The 23,579-nt window shown below is 38.3% G+C and overlaps 1 protein-coding gene across 5 annotated transcripts in view; it reads left to right on the forward strand.

The window, feature by feature from the left end:
* The window catches only part of col12a1b (collagen, type XII, alpha 1b), a 76,819-nt gene that overhangs the window by 34,863 nt on the left and 18,377 nt on the right, over positions 1-23,579 (forward strand). For 2 of the 5 annotated variants that reach the window (XM_082147104.1, XM_082147100.1), the window contains exons 29-62: positions 66-86; positions 923-1,062; positions 1,965-2,094; positions 2,288-2,436; positions 2,579-2,708; positions 3,109-3,248; positions 3,529-3,658; positions 3,961-4,100; positions 4,532-4,661; positions 4,775-4,914; positions 5,243-5,372; positions 6,800-6,939; positions 7,025-7,157; positions 7,272-7,411; positions 7,503-7,632; positions 7,715-7,854; positions 7,941-8,070; positions 8,863-9,005; positions 10,465-10,594; positions 11,735-11,877; positions 12,156-12,285; positions 13,012-13,131; positions 13,239-13,385; positions 13,491-13,607; positions 14,733-14,885; positions 14,985-15,059; positions 16,671-16,810; positions 17,014-17,137; positions 17,626-17,769; positions 18,028-18,192; positions 18,306-18,344; positions 18,855-18,993; positions 20,164-20,306; positions 20,984-21,093. In XM_082147104.1, coding sequence (XP_082003230.1) covers positions 66-86; positions 923-1,062; positions 1,965-2,094; positions 2,288-2,436; positions 2,579-2,708; positions 3,109-3,248; positions 3,529-3,658; positions 3,961-4,100; positions 4,532-4,661; positions 4,775-4,914; positions 5,243-5,372; positions 6,800-6,939; positions 7,025-7,157; positions 7,272-7,411; positions 7,503-7,632; positions 7,715-7,854; positions 7,941-8,070; positions 8,863-9,005; positions 10,465-10,594; positions 11,735-11,877; positions 12,156-12,285; positions 13,012-13,131; positions 13,239-13,385; positions 13,491-13,607; positions 14,733-14,885; positions 14,985-15,059; positions 16,671-16,810; positions 17,014-17,137; positions 17,626-17,769; positions 18,028-18,192; positions 18,306-18,344; positions 18,855-18,993; positions 20,164-20,306; positions 20,984-21,093 — 4,355 coding nt within the window. The remainder of the gene's footprint in view (positions 1-65; positions 87-922; positions 1,063-1,964; positions 2,095-2,287; positions 2,437-2,578; positions 2,709-3,108; positions 3,249-3,528; positions 3,659-3,960; positions 4,101-4,531; positions 4,662-4,774; positions 4,915-5,242; positions 5,373-6,799; positions 6,940-7,024; positions 7,158-7,271; positions 7,412-7,502; positions 7,633-7,714; positions 7,855-7,940; positions 8,071-8,862; positions 9,006-10,464; positions 10,595-11,734; positions 11,878-12,155; positions 12,286-13,011; positions 13,132-13,238; positions 13,386-13,490; positions 13,608-14,732; positions 14,886-14,984; positions 15,060-16,670; positions 16,811-17,013; positions 17,138-17,625; positions 17,770-18,027; positions 18,193-18,305; positions 18,345-18,854; positions 18,994-20,163; positions 20,307-20,983; positions 21,094-23,579) is intronic. The other 3 variants (XM_082147101.1, XM_082147102.1, XM_082147103.1) reach the window with 3 other exon arrangements.

The following is a 23,579-nucleotide window of genomic DNA, read 5'->3' on the forward strand; positions in this document are numbered from 1 at the left end:
CAGAGCCAGCACATTAACAGCTGTTGACGTTACAATAAAATAACATGTTGTTTATCTTTTTCTAGTGTCAAAGCTCATTACACCCGGTATGTTGTTTCCAATAAGAGGAAATGTTATTGTGAATGTAAATGATAATGTGGATGATGAACCTTTTAATGAAAAAGGAAGATGGCAAACTGCATGTGCATTTTTGTGTTTCATCAGAAACTCATCCACCATCATTTGTCCATCATCATTCATCATTGCCATTTTATCACTATCATTTTTTCATCATTGTCATCTGTCATCAGTCATAAACGCGCATGCACAACTTGCCCGACTGCATCGTTTTTGTTGCAAATGATCATTTCTCCATCCCAAACATCCATGCACCTCCTCCATCCGCTTTTCAGGATTGACTCATGATGCTCAAGCAACCAGCATATTGAGAAGGGTTGGGAATCAATAACAATAAGAATCAGAATAAGGTTATTAAAAAAAAAAAAAAAAGGATTTTCATGATCTTTGGTTCTATTCGTGAAGGAATTGATTAGTTTTAATGAAGCAGTTACAAATCGACCTGAGTTATCAGTTTGAATCAGTTTAATGATTCGCCATATTTGTCAGTGGTTGTTGAGTGACTATGTTGGCTGACTGGTTCTTCATAAGATATGTTTAGTTAAAAAAAAATTTTTTTTGCAATAAACTATAAATAATGTGCTTTAAAATAAAAGAAACATTAGAATATATTGCCAAAATCCTACTGTTTTTGTTTATTTTACAATTCGGAACAGTCTTTCGATTGTGCCTCCTCAAAAACCCTAAAAGAATAAGTGCAATCAGAACCAGAATCGTTAAATTTCTCATGATTCCCATCCCTAATAGTTTTATCTACTGTTTCAAAAGACAGTTTTTGCTGATTGACCTTTCTGTCTTCTCCCAGTGCCCACTGGACCACCACAAAACCTCCAGGTCTTCAACGCCACCACTACAACACTAACGGTGAAATGGGACCACGCGCCAGGCCCCGTCCAGAACTACAAAGTCACCTACCAGCCCGTTGCGGGAGGAAAACTGCTGTCTGTAAGTTCAGCTGTCCCCTTTCAACCTCCATTGAGATGTTTTGAAGCAGGGCATAGGCCAGAATCCATTTGATGAAGTTCAAGGCCTTGTGTTAATCATTACAGCAAGCTGCCCACGCTGAAAGCCAAATAGGAACGTCGTGACAGAAAGTCATTACCAACAGACTGATCTGATGCAAACCATCACGACATGTCTGTTATGTGGCCCTGTTACCATCAAGATACAAAACAATCACTGTTATAAAGTTAATGTCAAGGCGCTTGAGATGATCAGTCTGGAGAACATGTATTGTTTCTTTGGCTAACAATATGAAAACTGAACAATGGCGCTTTCACAAGTTTATTTATTAATGCCGCATGCTGGTCACAACAAAAACTGGTATAAAAACTTTTAAGTCATGCGATTTATTCATGCTAGTGCATAATGTTTACTTGCATTTTATTCCACTGCAAATATAAAATCTTTAAAATCATCAAAATGTAATATCTTCAGCTGCTGAAGACACCTTGTCCATGTGAGCTATTGCTTAATGCACTTACATATTGCATTTATGCATTTAACAAATGATTTTATCCAAAGCAACTTGCAAAAGAGGAACAAAAGCGTTTTTTTAAAGAGCCAACAATATTCATAATGCATAATGCCAGGTTTATTAGACAACTACATTAGGAAGCAAGCTAGAGAAATGAATAGAGTGTTTTTTTGAATGTGTGTGTGTGTGAAAGGAAGTTAACTTAGGCATTATTTTAGGGTACTTTTGAAAAATTTTCCCCATTAATTAGTTGGAAATTCTTGACATTATGGAAGCAAAATGGGGCATTTCTTGTGTGTTGCACCATATTCAAAATATTTTCTCATTGAACACCAAGTCAAGTCTTTCTATTGACATCTTTTTCAATCAGGTTCAAGTTGGTGGAAAAAAGAACAGTGTCATTCTTCAGAAGCTGACCCATGACACCCCTTATTCCATTACCGTGGCTGCCGTCTATCGCACTGGAGAAAGTAAAGATATTTCCGGCCAAGGAAAAACAAGTAAGTGGCTCCAAGAGAATCCTTTCAATGTCCTGAAGTATTTTATGACTCCATCCGTGGAGCAAAAACAATGATAAACTAATTTAGGGAGGATGCATTCCATAAAGCATCTTGGTTTTCACTCACATCTGGAGCGTTATGCAATGAAAATTAGATGGCATTATGTAACGCTGTGTGTGGTGTTCCTGTGTAGAACCCTTAGGAGGAGTGAGAAACCTGCAGGTTTTGAACCCCACCATGACCACGCTGAACGTTCGCTGGGAGCCAGCGGAAGGAAAAGTGAAGGAGTATAAGGTCGTCTACGCACCTGCAGCTGGTGGTGCCGAAAGCATGGTAGGACTGGTAGGACTTCTAGAATCAACTAAAAAATAGACTCATCAAATGTGATGTTTAGATTAATCATAAATATTGATTCGCAGATCTCGAGGGGAAGTGATTTGCAATGTTTCTTTGACTTATACTGTATGTGCTATTATGGAAACAGGAGCAGGTATCAGGAACCACTACCACCACAGTTCTGAGAGGCCTTCAGGCGGACACAGTTTACACTGTGACCTTAATTCCTGTTTACGCAGAGGGAGATGGCCAGAGAATGTCCGAGAATGGAAAAACAAGTGAGTTTCTCTTTGAAACATCCGTGTCTTACTATCAACATCTTGCTTTCACTGATTAAGAATGAAAAAAAGCTGACTAAACGGCTCCCTCAGATATTTTTGTCCGATTCTTTTGCCCGTAGAAAGTATTATAAGCTTATGTTCAACTATACAGCTAACAAAGGTTCTTATGCGCAGCTATACAGCCAACAAACTACCAAGAAGTAGTTCTTTGTTAACCTCAATGTGCTGCAAATAGCCATTGAAGAGCCTTTATTTTTAGGAGTGAGCATGCGTATTGCACCATTTTGTGATTTATAATTGTTTGAGGACATGACTGAAAATCCAGTTTGGAAGCGCGGTCTGGATTATGCTTTACATTCCTGATGCCAAAACAGTCAAATGGAAATCTTCTTTGCAGGGGCTCTGGGTGGTGTGAAGAACCTGAGGGTCACCGACCCAACTATGACCTCTTTGAATGTCAAATGGGACCCCGCAGACGGGGCCGTGCGCCAGTACAAGATCTTCTTCGTTCCTGCAGCTGGAGGAACTGAGGCAATGGTGGGGCTCTGACTCTCACAGCTATTACCAGATTAAAGAAAAAATATTTACTTATTTATACAACAAACTCTACCATGACGTGTACATTATAAATGTATTTTAGCAGTACATTTTTCCATTTAATTATTATGAAAATGTCTCAATGCAACAAAATTAGAAATTTCCATATAAATTTTTTTTGTTGTTGCTACTAACACTACCATGATGTATACATAAAATTCTAAATTACAAATGTGTTTTGAGAAGTTCACTGAAGTCCAATTTCCCTTGTTGTAAATAGGAACAAATACCTGGAGCCCAAACAACCATAGTCCTACGAAACCTGCAGCCTGATACTCCATACACTATATCCGTGGTTCCAGTGTATCCCGCTACAGAGGGCAGACGCCAGTCTGAGAACGGAAAGACATGTGTGTATCAACTTTGTAGCTTATTCATCTATGGACAAACATGATATCTCTGTTACAAAACTTAATGAGCTGACTACAATTTTTTAAAAAGCATTTTATTTACAAAAAAAATATCCAAACAGGTGCCTATGATGTCTTAAAAAAAAAAAAATAGTATCAATTATAGCTCAAGTATCAATGTAAATAGTTCACAAATAACCTCATATTTGTGTGTACTATGTGCAATTCAAGGCAGCTCGATAGCTTTCGGAACAGCGCTATTTCAAAGCATATTTGACAAATTATTGTCTGTCACTCTCTAGTACCTCTTGGAGGTGTTCGAAATCTCCGTCTCATTGATCCCACCTTCACAACACTCACTGCCACATGGGAAGCTGCTGATGGGAATGTGCAGGGCTACAAAGTGGTATACGTGCCCACTAACGGAGGAACTGAGCTCATGGTAGGAATAACTTATAATAACGTTTCTACAGTGTTGATGTCATAAGTGGAAATCTCTCTAAAATCTAATGACATGGCTTGCAGACAGACGTCTATAGACATTATCTTCCCTTAAGGAACAAAGATGAGAGAGTGGTGCAATGTAACTTTAATTGAAGTCTCATTATGTTAAAAAACCAGCTGTGAAAGTTTACAACTGGGAGCACCAATGTTTAGATGGAGCTGGAGTAAACTGTGAAACGGATTTGTTTGGCAAGCTACAAAGAGAGTGTTCAGTTTTCTTTTAGTTTAGAAGTTTAATTTTCTATATCTGTTTAGATGGATAGACTTTGTGCAACCAATTGTCATGAAAACAAACTAAGGTTCCTTAGTTGGAATTGGTTTGAAGAAGTTGATATAGTGCACTGAGCTCTAGTTTTTATATTCTTTCAGGAACAAGTGTCTGAGAGCACCACAACATTAGTGTTGAGTAAACTCATGCCAAACACAATGTACACCGTGACAGTTTTGCCAGTGTATGCTGAAGGAGATGGACCTCAACTCTCAGAGAAGGAAAAGACTAGTAAGTGACTCCAAAATGACATCAGTCATGCTAAGAATGCATTCATCATATCTGAAGAATGCATGCAAACAATCAATGTCAATGTTGATTCAACTCCGTTGTTATCTCCTTAGAACCTTTGGGCAGCGTGAGGAACCTGCAGGTTACAGATCCAACTATCAGCACCTTGAACGTACGCTGGGAGCCCGCAGAAGGCAGTGTGCGGGAATACATTGTCATTTACGTTCCTGCCGGTAGCGAAGATCAAGAAGTGGTGAGAATGATTTCCATGGATGTTTCAGAAATTGCAAAGGAAAACAAAAAAGAGAATTTAACGCTGTAGTTTCACACTGATACACTCTTACCCTGAACATTGACATTTTGGTCATTGTGCTTTAGTTTTGAGAAGAAAAAAAATCTCCTTGTAAACTTGTTATATATAAATTATGCATTCTTGTAAATGATTGCTCTTTATACAAACGACACCTGTAAAGCATTTTCAAGCCCTACAATCAATGTATCCATTCAAGAGTTGCTAACAGGTCTGCTGCAAAACTTGAACAGTATTTTGTTTCTTGATTCCTTTAATTTTGCTTGGGCAGGATCAAGTGTCTGGAACGACCACCTCAACTGTTCTGAAAAACTTGGAGCCTGACACGACCTACACAGTGACTCTGGTGCCAGTATATCACGAAATGGAGGGCAAACCTCTTTCAGAAAATGGAAAAACAAGTGAGTTCATGGTGAAGAATATAGTGTCGTGCATCTTTGGATAATCTTGGCCACCAAATAGATTTTTTTTTAAAAGGTTGCCAGCCACCGCCAGTGTTTTTTGATCATTTTCACTAAAGTTTATGGCCCCCAGATTATTTAGTTGTATGAATATCTGAACATGCCATATATCAAAAGAAAGAACAGACCCTCTGCTTAAAAAAAAGCGTGAAGGTTTTATTCTTGCTTCATGCATTCTTTTTTTTAATCGACACTTGAAAATGGGTAACTTTCATAAAAAAAAGCTAAATTTTAAGCAAAAAGCTGAAAAAAATCACGTTTTTATCAAAGACTACATCTGGTGACTACATCTGGATTGGATTCAGAACGATGATCAAAACATAGATGGAGTAGATCGAGTCCATCAACACCGCTAATGCTTGCACAGTCCTGTAGCTCGTCCTGGGTCGACATTTCATTCAGTAACATTAGCTTTGATTTATATGCTGTTTAAAGGGGTGGTTGATTATGATTTCACTTTTCTAACTTTAGTTAGTGTGTAATGTTGCTGTTTGAGCATAAACAACATCTGCAAAGTTACAACGCTCAAAGTTCAAAGCGAAGGGAGATATTTGCTTTTAAAGAAATTGCTTTTTAAGGACTACAACAAACAGCTGGTAGAGACTACAAGACATTCCTCTGGGGTTAGTGACATTACTAACCCTAAAATTTACATAAACCCCGCCCCCAGAACACGATTTATAGATTATCAAGACAGAATATGCGAATCAATGACAGGAAGATAACTACACATAAGCTACATAAATTTACAAACTAACCATTCAGAAATGTCCTGTTGCTTCTACATGTTGTCACTTCTTGAGTCTCTCTATCTTTCTGACTTCGGTTTGGACATAAAAGGGTAAAGGTTTTTTCAGTGCATGTCCGTGTGAGGTAAAAGGACATGAGCTCTTGAAGCTCCGCCCCCTGTGCAGGGAGCAGCAGCTCATTTGCATTTAAAGGAACAGACACAAAACGAGGCGTTTTTGCTCATCCTTAAAAGTGACAACTTTAACATGCTATATAAAATATCTGTGGGGTATTTTGAGCTAAAACTTCACATACACACTGGGGACATCAAAGACTTATTTTACATCTTGTGAAAATGGTATTACACCACCCCTTTAATGTTGATGATTGCGTTATTTTACATATGAGATCGCTTGTTTCTGCATCCTTTCGCATGTGCTTTGATCAGTAGACTGAGTGCTCTTTCAGAAGATGTGTCATAGCGCCCCCTAGCGTATAACAGTGAAAACATGGAAACACTGAAAATTCTGTGTTTTGCGGGAAAGCGTTTTCTCACAAATAACAGAAAATTTCGTGTTTGGTGGGGAAAGAGTTAACAGTGACTGAGGTATTGAAGTTCATGTATTCCTGCTTTTCAGGACCACTGGGTGGAGTTCGAAACCTTCAAGTGACCGATCCCACCAGCAGCACCCTAAACGTGCGATGGGAGCATGCTGCAGGAAACCCTCGAAATTACAAGGTTTTCTATGTCCCGCAGCCTGGAGACGCTGAGAAGATGGTAGGATGTGATTGATTAACTTATAATGGTTTATATAAAGGACCTTCCATGTTATAAAACCAAATCTCTTGTGTTTTGTGATCAGGAACTAGTTTCCGGTGGAACAACAAGCACCGTCCTGCGTAATCTCGATGCTAACACGCTGTACAAGGTCACATTGTTGCCTATGTATGAAAATGACGTGGAAGGAAAGCGTCAGTCAGAAAATGGAAAGACAAGTGAGTCCAGATGTTCGTAACTTGCGATTTTGGGATGAAGAACTCATCTATCTCTATAAGAGATCCCGGATTATTCTCTTGTGAGGGTTCATCGTGTCTGTTTTATTAACGCAGAACCTTTGGGAAGTGTGAAGAACCTCCAGGTGACAGACCCAACTGTAAACTCTTTGAGAGTGCGATGGGACCCAGCAGATGGAGATGTTCGTCAGTACAATCTCATCTACGTGCCTGTTGCCGGAGGTGCTTCAAGCACGGTAATGACCTAAATCCCGATTTGTCTCAACGTTTGTCAGTTTGGTTAGTTGGTTGCTAACTAGTGTGTGCCTGCTCTGATGTACTCTTCAGGCTCAAGTGTCAGGAGTATCCACCAATACTGTTCTGAGAAACCTGCAGCCTAACACAGAGTACAGGGTCACCGTAGTACCAGTATATCCAGATGCCGAAGGAAAGAAACAGTCTGAGAATGGGAAAACAAGTGTGTACCATGGAATGTAAACTTTGAATTATACTCTGTGTTAGCATGCAGCATACTTAATTTAAACTCTCACAATTCCCAGAGCCTCTGGGTGGAGTGAAAAACCTGCAGGTCACTGATCCCACAACCAGCTCATTGAAGGTGCGCTGGGAGCCCGCTGAGGGTAACGTCCGGCAGTATCGAATCTTCTACGTTCCAGCATCTGGTGGAGCAGAGGACATGGTAAAAGATGCTAACCTCTACTGTCTTCTGGACATGATGCTAACTGATCTTCTATAACTTTCCTCTTAAATTTTATACATCAAAAGGAGCAAGTTTCTGGAGGCACCACCAACACCGTCCTAAGAAACCTTCTGTCAGACACGGTCTATACCGTGACTGTGGTTCCTGTTTATCCAGAGGGAGAGGGTCTCCGGCAGTCCGAGAAAGGAAAGACACGTAAGTTGTACTTGTGAATTACAGAGTCACGCATCGGTACACTGGTGTTCAAATCGAGTGGCTTGTTGAGTAGAGCTGTGCTATGACTTTTCTGAATATTCAGACTTAGGATGTTCATCAGGCAAAAAATAAAAGAGCGGGACCCAATTCATATTTTTTTACTTGTACCAAACAACCCATCAGAGCTGAGTTTACTGTTGGGGATTTGCCGCATCCAGTATAGACAGCATCACTGAATATAATAGGTTGTATTTGGCTTCGTCACGTCATGCCACTCGAGTCTGGTGTAGACACGTGTTAGCAATGCCTTTGTAACCACTCAAAACACCCTAGCAACTGGATTTTATATAGATCACCACTCATTTACATGTTGGTATAAATGCTAAATATCGTATGTTAGCCCACTACAAAAAAAAAAAAACTACAGGTTTAGGGCACTTGAGGTTTTGCATACATAATATGTTGCACTAAAAGAAAGGGGATCCTTTGAACTCATGTTGGATAGTTTTTTACTGATTTCTGTAGGATTTTTTTCACATCTGCTTTGGTTTAAAAAGCGTAAAAAGCCGTCTTAGCATCAACCCTAAATGCCCCCCACCACCCGCCTTTCCTTTTTGCTACTTTCTCACCATAAAACCCGTCTGCGTCCCTGTCGAATGCCTCGCTCAGCATTAATTCCTGAACTTTACTGAGCTTCCTCCTGTTTAAACATCTCTGTGAGCTGTTCCTCTGCTGTTCTGTAAATTCCTTGTTCTCACTCTGCTGTTTTGTGGTTTCTCTTTCAACACACAGTTCCAAGAGTCCCACCCCGAAATATCCAGGTCTACAACCCATCTCCCAACTCTCTGAACGTGCGCTGGGAACCCGCCTCGGGCCAGGTGCAGCAGTACAGGGTCGCCTACGCCCCGCTGAGTGGGATCCGGCCTCTTGAGTCTGTGAGTGATGCACAAACACGCATACACAGCATTAACATATGCATTTAGGGGACACTTCAATGCAAAACTAAAGTTATACATTTAATGTATTGTACATTAAATGTATTTGCATTTCATGGAAACCAAATCAGTAACATTGCTAGTATCATGCTCAGCCACTTCAGCTACAGGAACACTGTATATGAAATACATGTTTAGGGCTTTATATTTTTCAGCACTTTACAACAGTTTTGGATGCAGCTCATCCAATCGGAATGCAACCGATTGATAGTTAATCTGCCATCACCCTTTTTATAAAGTTACTAAAAAACTGTAGCTAACTACATTGAAACTTGTAAAACGGGGCAAGACATTTCAAATAATTATCAGATTATATAATAAAAAAAACATTGAGGACCTCACTTAACTCAAACACATAAATTTACACAGAATGCAGCTATTAAACCCCCAAACAAAGACAATGAGTTGAAAACATAATGATAAACAGCAGTATTTAACTAAATATTTATTAAACTACAGCAAGTAAAATGGCTTTTGTGAACCCTACTGGGGGATGACTCATGAATCTGCGAATCTATTTATTTGAACAAGTTCATTACTACAACAAACCGTCCGAATAGATTCACTGAAATTAATCAGACTTTCTAATACTACAGAGAAAGAGAGAGGGAGGAATATTTTAGGGTAAGGACTCAGAGTTTATTGCCTCAGGTTGCTCTGCAATAATGTTTTTTTTAATTCCAAGATCCATCACTACTTAATGGACATAGTAGCTCATTATTGAAGAACAAGAAACTAGTCTTTTGTTTTTGCTACTGTCACAGTTACAGATTTAAGTTAGCTCATTAAAGTTATTCCCCGGCTCAGGATGTTTAGCACCTTCCCTTTTGCTTTTAGGCGTCATTTACAGGGTTTTTCATAGATAGAAGCTCTTTAAGGGTCTCACAGGCTCACAAGTCCCCCTTCTGCATTGCTATAAACACAAGTTGGAACACACACACACACACACAAAAATACATATTCTGCTTGCTGACCCATATTTGTCAAACCCATCAGTTTAAGACAGAACTGATTCTGTCATGAGCGTTGGTGTATGGAAAGAATGCAGCTGCCATCAGTGATGTGAAGCCTAAAAATGAGAAACAATTGAGCAGATGGGGTGATAATCCTGCATGATGTTGACAGGTAGCCGACAGGGTTTCCCCGTCTCCCAAATCCAGTCTCTCTTCAGCTCCAGCTGATTACGCTGATCTGACAGTGTTTATGTAACATTTAACCCCATGAGCACATCTGTTTGTATTACATATCTGTTTGGAAATGTTATCTAGCTACGCTAGTCTAAACAGGGATTTAACAGTGACGTCATTATGTATATTCGCAACTTCTGCAGCGGGTTGTCATACAGTGGATGTTTGTGAATATACCAGTCTCATTATCTAAATAATGGTCTTCTCCTCAGGTTCTCGTTCCTGGCAACATCAACAATGCTTTCCTAGACCAGCTCATCCCGGATACTCCGTACTCTGTGAATGTGATGGCGGTATACGCTGACGGAGAAGGCCCAGGAATTGATGGAAAAGGAAAAACATGTGAGCAGAGTCTTAATTTTTTTTGCTTTATACACCAAAACACAGATGATAATGATGACAAAAAAAATCATATTTTATTGATGGAAATACATTTTGATGCTATTAAAGTCAGCATGACATGAAAATTAAAGGGGGGGTGAAACACTCAGTTTCAGTCAATCTCATGTTAATCTTGAGTACCTATAGAGTAGTATTGCATCCTTCATATCTCCAAAAAGTCTTTAGTTTTATTATATTTATAAAAGAAAGATAGGCTGTACCGACAAGATAGGCTGTACAAACAAGAACACTTGCACAACTCCGTTGATGCTCTGGAAAAACAAACTCCATCCACTGGTCCCTTAACGCTGGGTTCTTTGGGAATCTGTGCAGGGTTGTCTTGCCCTGGCAACCAAAAACCCACTTCTTTGGTGACATTGACTTCCCTAAAGCCGAGCACAGCGCTTTGATGGGCGTACTGCTTTCGCTCTCTCGCTCTGGTCTACGGGTGGGTGCATGCGCGCGCGCCCTTCCGGGAGAAGTGCCCTTACGACCCGTATAAGGAAATTCCGCCCCATCTGACGTCACACAGGCCCATACTCGAAAAAAACGTTCCGAAACTTGTGACAAACCGGAAGGAGTATTTTTGGCACAAAAATACTCCTTCAAACGTACAATTAAATGTTTGAAACTTTGTCCATGTTTAGCATGGGAATCCAACTCTTTAACAGTGTAAAAAACTCAGTATGTATGAAATACCATTTCACCCCCCCTTTAATACATTTTTTAAATGCATGTTATAGATGTTATGTATATTTATGTTTTTACCTGTTACTGTTTAATCAAAATGTCATAACTGGACCTTGACAGCCTAAACCCTCCCCTGCAAGCTTGCTTTTATTTGTATTCACTTTTGAGTGCCACGCCCACTTTTCAACAGCCAATCATAAACTGATGCACAGAACCATGTCCCTTCCCAATTTTTTTTTCTTTTTCGATAATCCATTTCACTTGGATGTATATCACAATACAGAAGAAAATATCTGTTGCTACTTCTGTTTTTATCATGACATTAAACCATCTACCAGAACACCTAAGCTACAGCATGACAACTCCCTGGCAATCACTCAAAACAAGCTTTGTAAATGTCATCTATTGCAGTACCACGAGCTGGACCGAGGAACATGAGGGTCTTCGAAACCACCACAAGCACGATCAGCATCGGTTGGGATCACGCTGAGGGTCCTGTGCAACAATATAGGATTGCTTATGCTCCTCTGACTGGAGATCCCATCACAGAATTTGTGAGTTGAAGTCCAGTGATTATTGCTACAGCTTTATATATTTTGTTATTCACTCTGTCAATACTTTTGATTCCATCTGCACTACAGTCCATTTGCATTAAGGTCTATGACATGAAGTGAACATACAATTTAAATTAACCCTATTTATTTTCCTGTTAAGTGCTTATTATTATACTGTGCATGATTCATCAGTGCATCTTATTCTATTTGATTTGTCAAATTATTCTTGGTTGTGGTTATTCAACCAAACATTATATCTCTGATGGTTTTCTCTACAGACTGTTGTTCCTGGCAACAGAAATAATGCTATCCTTCAAAATCTGCTTCCTGACACCCCATACAACATCACCGTTACAGCAGTTTATCCCGAGGGACCTGGCGGATCCCTGAACGGAAATGGAAAAACACGTGAGTGCCCTTGATAAACAAACACCGCTTAGATTACTAAGCTTTGGTTGCTTTTTTTCTGAACTTGTGTTCAGTAGTAACTAACTAAAAGCTTTTTTAGCTTGAATTATATTTTCCATTTCAGTTTTGGGTTTAGATACATTTTTAATCATTTTGTTATGTGCTTTGGTCATTTTTATTAGTTTTAGTTAAGTAACTATTTAGGTTTAATTAATTTTTAGTTAATTATTTTTTTATTTAATTCCAGTTGCTAATTTTAGTGCTATATCTTTCTGACTATTTAAAAAATTTTGTTTAGTCAAGTTATTTTAGCTTTATTTCAAAACTGTTTTAAACAAAAAATTATTTTAGTTATAGTTACAGTTGGTTTTAGTTATAACAATAATAATCCTGAATAGTAGCAAGTACAAGTAGTACAATCTCAACCTCGCCATCTGCCATTTGAGGATATTCTTAAGGGTTTAAGGAGAATATGAGTGAGTAATTGCTGGTAGGGCATGGTGGAGAGTTTGAAAAACTGTTGTTTGTGTTGGCATAAACTAACATTAAATGTGCCAGTTAGCATGGGCTAGAATCCAGAACATCCCTCAGCTAATAGTAACACAGCACAACTGAAACATCACTGTAAACCTATGCATTTCTTGTTATAGGAGCATTTAAACACTATTACTATGATATTTAGCAGTAGTTTTTAACCATGGATCTTACTTTGGATCTTATGTTCAGTTGGCCTGCTGGAACCTCAGAACCTGCGAGTCTCAGACGAGTGGTACACGCGCTTCCGTGTGTCCTGGGATCCGGTTTCAGCGCCGGTCATGGGTTACAAACTAGTCTATCAACCAACAGGTACCAAAAAAGTCATCATGAAATCATAATTGACCCTGTTTTCTTTCTGTTTAAAATTCCACAGTGCAATTTAATTGTTAAATGTTTTGTTGCCATTCTTCCATTAGATAGAGACGAGTCTTTGGAGGTGTTTGTTGGTGATGTCACCAGCTATACCCTACATAACCTGCTTCCTGGCACAACATACGACGTTCAGGTGTTCGCCCAATATGATGGCGGTGTCAGCAAGCCTCTCACGGGACAAGGGACAACATGTACGTTTTCAGAAATTAGATTTTTTAGGTTTGGTTTTATGCCGCTGTTTTCAATTCCAGCAAGATTCCCAATTTGAGTGCAACATCTCCGTCTTGTCCTTTCAGTGTACCTCAATGTGACCAACCTTGAGACATACGACGTTGGCTATGACAGATTCTGCATTAAATGGACGCCTCACCGTGCCGCCACGTCTTACAGAATCAAGCTGAATCCACTGGACCGTGAGTCACGCTTAAATTGAACCCTCACTACCCGCCAAATTGCAAAACTGTTGTACACAAACAATGTTCTCAATGTGTAGAGCCCCTGGTGATACTTCGAGTAAAGTTTCATGTTGTGTCGAACCTTCTTAGTGTTTTAAAAATAGCGATTTTTGATGCTATCATAGTCGTGCCCCATTCACTCCCATTCAAAAGACAATTTGACCGAAAACGAAAATGCAGTCAAACTTAAAAGTGGCGTTTCCATTCTAATTATGCTTTTAAACGAAAGTTTGTCTCGCGTAGATTAACAAAAAGACCCTAGCTTGCAATTTGGCGAGAGTTACGCTTTAAGTTAGCACTGATCTGTTCCGAAAACCCAGTGAGCTGCCCACCTAGGTAACATTTGTAGGCATGTGGCCACTTTCCATCAGGATGTTTTCATTCACTGTGTTTCATTATGCATACACCACTGTTCAAAAGTGTGGGGTCAGTAAGATGATATATATTTTTTTACATTAATGATAATAAGAAATGTTTAGTAATGTTATAGTAATGATGCTGAAAATTACATAAATTAATAAATTACATTTTACAATATATTCAAATGGAAAACCGTTATTTTAAATTGTAATATTTAACAATATTACTGTTTTTACAGTATTTTTGTCAAATAAATGCAGCCTTTGTGGGCATCAGAGTCTTCTTTCAAAGAAAAAAAATAATCTTACAACCCCAAACTTTTAAATGATAGGCTTATATATAAGCATACTTTTTTTTTTTTGGGTAGAAACTACATCAAACACTGCTTTTTAACTGTGACTTCATTCATCCAGATTAGTGATTCGCTTTATCTGTTTTTTTATTTATTGTGTTCACTTTTATTGTAATGTTTAGTGTGCATCTCGACCATTGACTTTTGCAGATTACAGCTCTAAAGGAGCTCATGGAAGATCATTTCAGCAAATTCAGAAACTGTATTTTGCAACAGCAATAAAAAAGTACCCAGAGTACCATGGTATTACCATGCTACCAAGACTGTACCATAGTAATCTATTGGCTTTCTTTGAAACAACTTAGAATATATGTAAATACTGTTTGGATACCTTCAGTGTATCGTGGTACTATTGTTTAATCTGTTTGCAGCGGCAGCTAAAGGCCAGCAGGAGATCACCATCACTGCGGGTCAGAGTCAGTACTGTTTCGAAGGTTTGAGTCAGAGCTCCCTCTACAGCGCCACAGTGTTTGTCCAGACACCCAATCTAGAGGGACCCGGAGTCAGCGCCAAAGAACGCACCCGTGAGTTCAGCCTTCATCCAGAAATAAGCAGAATTCATCCTCTTACTGAATTTAAACAATGGTCTTACAATGTCTTCTGACTTCTTTTGGTTCATCTAGTTGTTAAACCAACACCGGTGCCAACAAAACCACCCACTCCTCCACCACCACCCACTATTCCACCAGGCTGGGCGGGTAAGTGCCTTCAGCCACAACACAATGATTTGATAAAACTCATAGATACTTATACTCATTGAAACTCATCATAGATACTTCAAATCATGCCAATTTTCATGGTATTTCGTGGCAGCAGATTTTCAATTGACAAGCAAGCACTCACGTTTTCTTCAAAATCTTGTTAGTTAAATAGATTGCAGGGTGTGTTTGGATTGGTGGAATAGAGTGCACAGAACTTTTTATGGATACGTGCATTGCAAACATGTTCTAGATCTGCTTCTTTGCAATGAGTTTGGCTCAAATTAGTTTCAGTTTTAAAACCTTGGAGAAAATCCTTCTGCTAATAAAATACGGATCCTTTCTTTTTATCTTCAATTCATAAAAAAAAAATTGGATCCCTTAATTCATGCTGGATCATGCTCAAAACCTTTTTATTCATCATGCAAGTCTGCAAGTGGCCAGATGCTTCAACCCACAATGTTTTCTACTCCAGAGGAGTCAGCTGGCTTTAAGTATGGAGAGACATGATCCACAGAGGATTATACATTTAAGAGAGACATTTTCCAAAAGGGCATTTCGTCTGATTGAAAATGACACCGTTAATTACATAAAGTAACAATGGACAATACTTCTACAGCATTTATTGATCTTAGATAATCTTAAATTTTGACATTTGCTAAAACATTTCTAAAATCAAATGAATGCATTGTGAACTAATATGAAACATTGTAATTTTATTATTATTATAGTTTATGCCCTTTTTTAAAGTCTTGATTTTGTTTTTGGGATCTACTAGAATAGGTTTTCATGCTTGATTTAAAAAAAACACACATTAATTTTCCCATGTTTGACATTGTTGCAGCTCCTCTCTTCCCAGTCTGTCAGTAATACTCTGTTTAGTTCCTGTCTCTATGAAGCCCCTCCTACTGTAAAGCACACTGTGCTCTGATTGGTCGGCTGGATCAGTGTGTTGTGATTGGTCAAGCGCTTCCAGCGTGTATGGGAAATGTCCCGCCCCTTACTATATGAGTTTCAACACACTACTAACTAACTCAACCAGGCCCCGCCCCTTTATTCTGCGTATGAATTATTTAAATGAGGAATATTGTGACGTGTTTGTTCCCGGAAGAAACTCAAGACTACAATGGAGGCGTTTCAGGAGTTCAGAAACACTGATGTAGAGAATAACTCCCGCTGGAGGGACTTTGTGCTTTGGAACACTAAAGAAAGATGAACATGGAAAAAAGCATAATAGGTCTGCTTTAACTAATATTAACTAAGATTTATAATTGCTGTAAAAAAATCTTAGCTCATTAACAATAATGCATCTAATGAATTAAGAAACGAGAACTTACTGTTAAGTGTTATCAGCGTTATTAGTTCCTTTTTAGATCTTCTGGATTTTATATGTACTTCATTCTTGCATAACTCCACAAGAAAGTTTGGTCTGATTATGAAAGTAATTACAACACGGAAGTTCATTAAAGTGTTTTTTTCAGTGCTTGTGTTTGCTAGTGAGATTTCATTACCCATTTTCCGCTCTTATGTAAAAGTTTAATTAGAAACAAGGGGTTTGGTTAGAGCTGTTCTTGCGTTCTCGAGTTCATAGAGTTGTTGTTGTGTTCTCAGTATGCAAAGGAGCAAAAGCAGACGTAGTGTTCCTCATCGATGGCTCCTGGAGTATCGGAGATGAGAGTTTCAGCAAAGTGATCCAGTTCGTCTCCAGCGTCGTTGGTGCCTTTGATGTTATCGGCCCATCAGGAATGCAGGTAAAGCCCTAGCAAGAGAATAGCAACACCCTAGCAACCAACTTGCAACACCCTGATAATCACCTATAACATGTTGCGACTTGTTTGCGACTTTGGGACATGTAAACATTTAGTCGGACCAATCATCTCTGGGTCAAATATGTTGCATCACTGAATCATTGTTACTGTGTTTTAATTGTATCTCAATATTTTTGTGTTGAAAGGTTTCGTTCGTGCAGTACAGTGACGATGCAAAGACCGAGTTCCGGCTCAATGCGTATAACGATAAAGGCACCGCGCTCTCTGCTCTCAAACTCATCCGTTACAGGGGAGGAAACACAAAAACAGGTATCACTCCAACACCTAAACATTCACAGCTGCTCTAAAAACTTTAAAAGTCTTATATCTCACTGTAAAGTTTTTTTTCAGGTTTATTTTATTTTGATTTTTTTAAATTATAGTCAGCATAAATTAAATTCAGTACAACAAAGATGACCATGATGTAAGCTTACAGTTTTGTAATGCTAAAAATCCTAATGATCCTAAAAGATGCTTGATTTTCCTTGTGCAAAAATAATTAAAATACATAAAAAAAAAAAATATATATATATATATATATTATACATAATCATTTTACATTTTATAATTTGTATAATAATTTATATGACCCAAACATTTCTTGACAGATATATATATATATATATATATATTTTTATGTTGAATATATTTTGGCCAAGCTTAATGTGAAGAATTAGCAGTAGAGACAGAGTTTTAGATGTTAAACTTACGAGGGATGAGTTTTGTTGATGTTGTTTCCTCACCTTTGACACTCCCAGGTGTGGCCCTGAAGCATGTGAATGAGAAGGTCTTCACTCTAGACAACGGAATGAGGAGAAACGTACCGAAGGTCGTGGTGGCCGTAACAGATGGACGTTCTCAGGATGAAGTGCAGAAGAATGCTGCCAAGCTACAGCACGCTGGTATGACACGCTGCCAAACTGTAATGCTATGACACAAGCATGAGCTCATTACCGTATGACAGCCCATAATTACACATCAACACCTATTCAGAATTCAAAAACTGATGAAAGACAGTGTGAACTACACCAGTATGCAGAGCTTTGACAATCATTGAAGGTGTAGTAGGAAACCACAACCTAACTATGTCTGTTTGATGCAATAACACTTTAGGTATACACTATTAGATAAATATGCTAATGTTGGTTGTGCCGTATCAGGTTACAGTGTGTTTGTTGTCGGCGTGGCTGATGTGGACTTCGTCGAGCTGCAGAACATCGCCAGCAAACCAAGCGAGCGTCACGTCTTCGTGGTGGACGACTTTGATGCCTTCTCCACCATTCAGGACAACCTGGTCACGTTCATCTGTGAAACTGCAACATCCTGTGAGTTCATGTTTTGTGGTACTTTACAAATGATACTTTTAAGAGAGCTTTGAGAATTTTATAGCTGATCTGTGCAAAACTTAAATTAACGCGCTTACGTTTTGCTTCCACAGCCTGTCCATTGATCTATGTTAATGGATTCACATCACCAGGTAGGCGCGTGTCATATACTGTACATTACTGTTCAAAAGTTTGGGATCGGCATGATTTTTATTTATTTTTTGCTATTTTATTTGATCAAAAATACAGTAAAACTTATTACAACTGTTTTTATATTTTAAAATGTTATTTATTCTTGTGATGCAAAGACTAATTTCCAGTATAATTACTCCAGTCTTTAGGGTCACATGATCCTTCAGAAATCATTCTAATTTGCTGAAACATTTCTTATTATGCTGCATCATATTTTTGTGAAAACCATATACACTTTTTAGCATTCTTTAATGAATAAAAAGTTCAAAATAACAGCATTTGAAATATAATTTTTTAGTAACATTCTAAATGTCTCTACTGTCACTTTTTGATCAATTTTATGTGTCCTAACTGGTTATTAATTTCTTTAAAAAAAGAAAACCATCATGACCCCAAACTTTTGAATGGTAGTGTATCCACATGTGTGTTTATGTATGTAGACCACTAACATGAATTTTATGATTTTCCAGGATTCAGAATGCTGGAAGCTTTCAATCTGACTGAGAAGATGTACGCCAGCACCAAGGGTGTCTCTATGGAGCCTGGTTCCTTCAACAGCTACACTGCCTACAGGCTCCACAAGAACGCTTTCCTGAACCAGCCCTCATCGTGAGCACAATCCTCTCTGGATTTGATTTGAATGCTGATTTTGTGTACAATTCTGTTGCTCATCATGCATGACTCTGCATGTTGAATTTAAAGGAACGGTGCAATTTCTTTCAGACTTGATTTCTTATGTGGAACACAAAAGGAGAAGTTTAGCTCTTTCCATACAGTGAAAGCAGACAGTAACCAGGCACTGTCACACGCAGTGATCTGTTATAAGACATGCAAGGAGTTGACGTCAAACCTGGCGTTATGCGTCTTGACACGCCATATTTGAATGTTCAAGAATCAGACCAAAGAGCAAATTTACTGTAAAATACAAGTCGTATGGACCACTTTTCTGATATTTTATGGTACTTTTTGCAGCTTGAAGAGCAGCATGAACATCTCTTTTGTGTTCCTCGGAAAGTCAATTGAAGTATTTCTTGAAAGTCTTACTCAAAGTACACGACTGTTCATTAAGTTTAGGGTCTGTAAGGTTTTATACAAAAACATTTTTTCAAATAAATGTTGTTCTTTTGAACTTTACAAAAAAGCAAATCATCATATTAGAATGATTTCTGAAGGATCATGTGACACTGAGGATTGGAGTAATGATGCTGAAAATTCAGCTTTGATCACATGAATAAATTACATTTTAACATGTATTCATATAGAAAACACTTATTTTTGATCAAATAAATGCAGCATTGCTGAGCATAAGTGACCCCAAACTTTTGAAGGTTTTTTTTGAGTGGGGAGGGGAGATATTACTCCATTTCTTCAGATAACTGCAGTTATGCTAAATGTAATGCCATGTTTGTTACTGATTACAGTAATGATGGTTATTTTAAATCAGTTGTTCGTACGATGACACTCTGGCAGTGTGCTTGTGTGCAGACATCACTGTGAAAGTAATTTGGTATTAGAGAGTGTCATTAGAGGCCTGTAAGGCTAAAGTGAGAGCTTTCTTTGGCTTTTGTTAACATGCTGCTGCTTGCCCAGGTAGACTATCCAAAAGCATTCAAAGCCACGGTTCTCCCACACACTTCCGTGATTATTTTACCATAGAAAAGCACTGATAAAACTCTGGATCAAATAAATCTAGTCTGGCCTGCCAGCGCTGATGTCTGCAGAAAGAACAAATACTCCTCCTCGCTCTGACTGAATTTTATTTTTATTTATTTTTTACAGATATATTCATCCTGATGGTCTTCCTTATACATACACCATCATTCTGATGTTCCGACTGTTGCCGGACTCACCGAACGAGGCCTTCGATATCTGGCAGGTGTCAGACAAGAATTACAAACCTGAGACCGGTGTCACCATCGACCGTAAGTGCTGTTTCCCTCCTTTATATATTTTTAACAACAAATATCTATATGTCCGGGAAAAAAACATAAATAAAAAAGTCATTATTAGGTTTGCAAAAGCATATCTAATATTACTTCTACAACAACTCTAAATTCTCACACACTTTTGCTGGAAAAACAGATCATACAGTGATTAATTCCAATGGATGCTTCCAAGACTGTCATAAATCGTTTGCAATAATAATAAAAATAAAAAACTATCAGTGTCAGCCAGATAACTCTATCTTGGTTGCAAGTTTAAATCACCAGAGTTCATATTAACAAAGTTGATTGCCTCACAGAAAACCACATGTTTAAGATTGCAGAGCATACAATCTCCCCATCCTTATTTTGAGTCCTGTACACTGTCCACATTCATTTATCTAGACTTTTACTTTGTTTCTCCGTTTATTTCTACTGAGGAGAAACATCTGAGAAACAAAGTTTATACTTAAATCACATATCTGAGATCTATAAGCTTTGAAACAGTAATAAAATGCCCCTCAAGGCTTCTTTCTCTCTGTCCCAGTAATCTGATTAGGCCTGGTCCACAACATCTCATTTAGACCGATCATACATTTACTTTAGAGGCTGTTTGTTTGTTCTAGTTTGTGGGAATTTAACTCTTTGTCTCTACTTTTCTATTTCTATTTGCTCAGCATCCGCCCAAACTGTGTCATTTTATAATAAGGATACAACAGGAGAGATCCAACGAGCCACGTTTAAAAATGATCAAATCAAGAGGATCTTCCATGGAAGCTTTCACAAGGTAAATTGCTTGTTTATTACTGTGCTTTATGCATATTGATGGTAAAAAATTGGTGGAGACGTATGCCCACATTCTCCACCATAGATGACTCTCATGTCCGCATACAGAGCCAAGATGTGTGAGGTCTTCAGCAAAACAGACTCAAAAACAAATGACCATTATGTCTGAATGCAGGAAAACATGCACAGATGTTCACAGATATAGATCAAGGGAGCTATTTCTTTCAAGGAGACAATGGTCTACAACTGTGGAATAGAAATGTGGGAAAAAGAGAGGTTACTGTCAGCAAACTCATCCACCGAGAGGGTTTGAATCTGAAATGAAGGCTTTTGGTGAGAATTTCACCAAAAGGAACACCACAAAATGCTTGAAAGTATAGTTTGATGTGGCAAGCTGCAAAAAAGACCAGAAATCACCTTCACAAAAGTGTTTCTTTGGCAGACAAACAGGAAAATGTTGATCACTCCTCAAAAAACAATTACATCAGAGTGCCAGCAGATGCCAAGCGTGAAGCAGATGAATTACTTTGAGTTGATTTATACGTTCATCCTTATCTTCAGTCAGTATTTGTCTGGCCTTGATCCTGACAGACCGTCAGGTTCCCTGTCAAAGTTGACCACGGGGGAAATTCTTGTGGTTTGAACGAGAGGTGTGGTGGCTTGTTTGTTGTAGTTTTGGCCTGTGTGAACATCAGTCTATAGACTTTCCCTATAGTTTCCCTCAGGAAAAACATCACCAGTCACTTTAAAGTAAGACTGGATGGTATGACAGTCTATAGTGGCATATTGTAGATACTGTGTATTTGTGTGGCTAGCAGTGGACAGGACTGCTTTACAATATTTGCATGTGAGAATGACATGAAGCAATGTGAAGATACAGAGCAGGATGTGTCCCAAATAAGTCAAGATAAAGGATTTATTAGGGGTTTTGTAACAAAGCTAGAGTTTACTGTAGTATGCCAAGCAATATCCAAACTTGGTGCATTGATATTGAAATCAGTTGAGGGTCACAGGTTGTTTACATCAGCTGTTTTTATCATATTTAGTTTTACTGTTGTAAGTCTTTGGTTTTTTAACTCAAGTGTTATACAATGCAAATTTGTTTTTGTACTGATGTCAGACTTCATTTGTTATGAATAGATCTTTTGGTTTGAGTCCATCAAGGTCCAAATCCTTAAGAGATGAAGTACTTTTCATTTGTAAAGTGTTTAATTTACTAGATCGGCCAAAATAGGCATCACTGCTCGATTATTTAATATGTAAACCATTTTTCCATGAATTTTTTTTTTTTTTTTTTTGCACAGGCCTGTCTTGAAAAGAGCAGATTGGGCGCAAACCCTGCGCTTCTGAATCATATGACAGTTTCTAATGAAAGTGGCATAAGCGTTCATCTTTGTGCTTGACGAAATAGTTCACGCTTCAGATGTCTCCTGTTTGGACGGAAAAAATGCCTGAATTTCAGAAATGAAATGGGGTTTTTTTTTTAGAGCTGCATGGTTCTGGCACATCATTTACTCATGCAGATGGCTTTTTGGTCTAGATAAACAAACATGATTTAGATTGTCTAGCTTCAGCGAAGTATTTAACTCTATGAAGATTTTTTTTTTTTTTTTTTTGGCTCTTCATATGATGCAAGTAATGGGATTTTTTTTTTTTTACAGCAAGACTGTTGCTCATAAAGTAATAGTTCACCCTAAAATGAAATTCTGTCATCATTTACTCAAACCTGTGTGACTTTCTTTCTTTCGTGGTCTTTTTTGGACCTCAACAGCCTCTAGTCAGTGTATGGTTTCGTTGCATGAACAACAGTAACGTGAACATTATTCAAAATGGCCTTTTTTGTATTTCACTGAAGAAAGTCATTTGGAGATTTGTAACGGCATGAGGGTGATTAAATGATGAAAGAATGTTCATTTCTAAAAATCTTTTAACACTAAACTCTAAATCACCGTGAGCGTGCAGAAAGCTCTCAAGCAGCCGAGAGAAAGCGAGTATGGCCAGCAGATACGGATCAGGGTTTCTTCAGATATCCTCTGTGGATTTGACTGAAAATGAAGGACAGCTCTGTTTTGAAAAATCTGTCCAAACGTGTGGCAGGTTCAGTTGAAATGGAGAAGTCATCTGTTTAAACCCTGCTTCTCTCGGCACGGTCACAGGTGGCCATTAAAGAGGGCGTTTGAGGACAGCTGCCAGTGATCCAATCAAAATGAGCAGAATCAAATCATTCTAATCAGTTCCAACAATATTTTAAACGAAATAACAGTATGGCAGATTATAAACATAATATTGGGTTTGGAAGGCCATCCTACACTTATTGTTTTGCAGTATGTATACTTCGCTCAGTATGTGAATTTTCTGTATACATGGAATATCTGGATATCCTTACAAATTTGACATAATCAATTATAATATTAATTTTCATTCTGCTTTCTGACTGGACAGAATTGTGAGATTATTTGTGATTACTTTATTCTATTGACAGCACTA

Source organism: Leuciscus leuciscus, assembly GCF_965113295.1.
Source record: "Leuciscus leuciscus genome assembly, chromosome: 19".
Taxonomy (NCBI): Eukaryota; Metazoa; Chordata; class Actinopteri; order Cypriniformes; family Leuciscidae; genus Leuciscus; species Leuciscus leuciscus.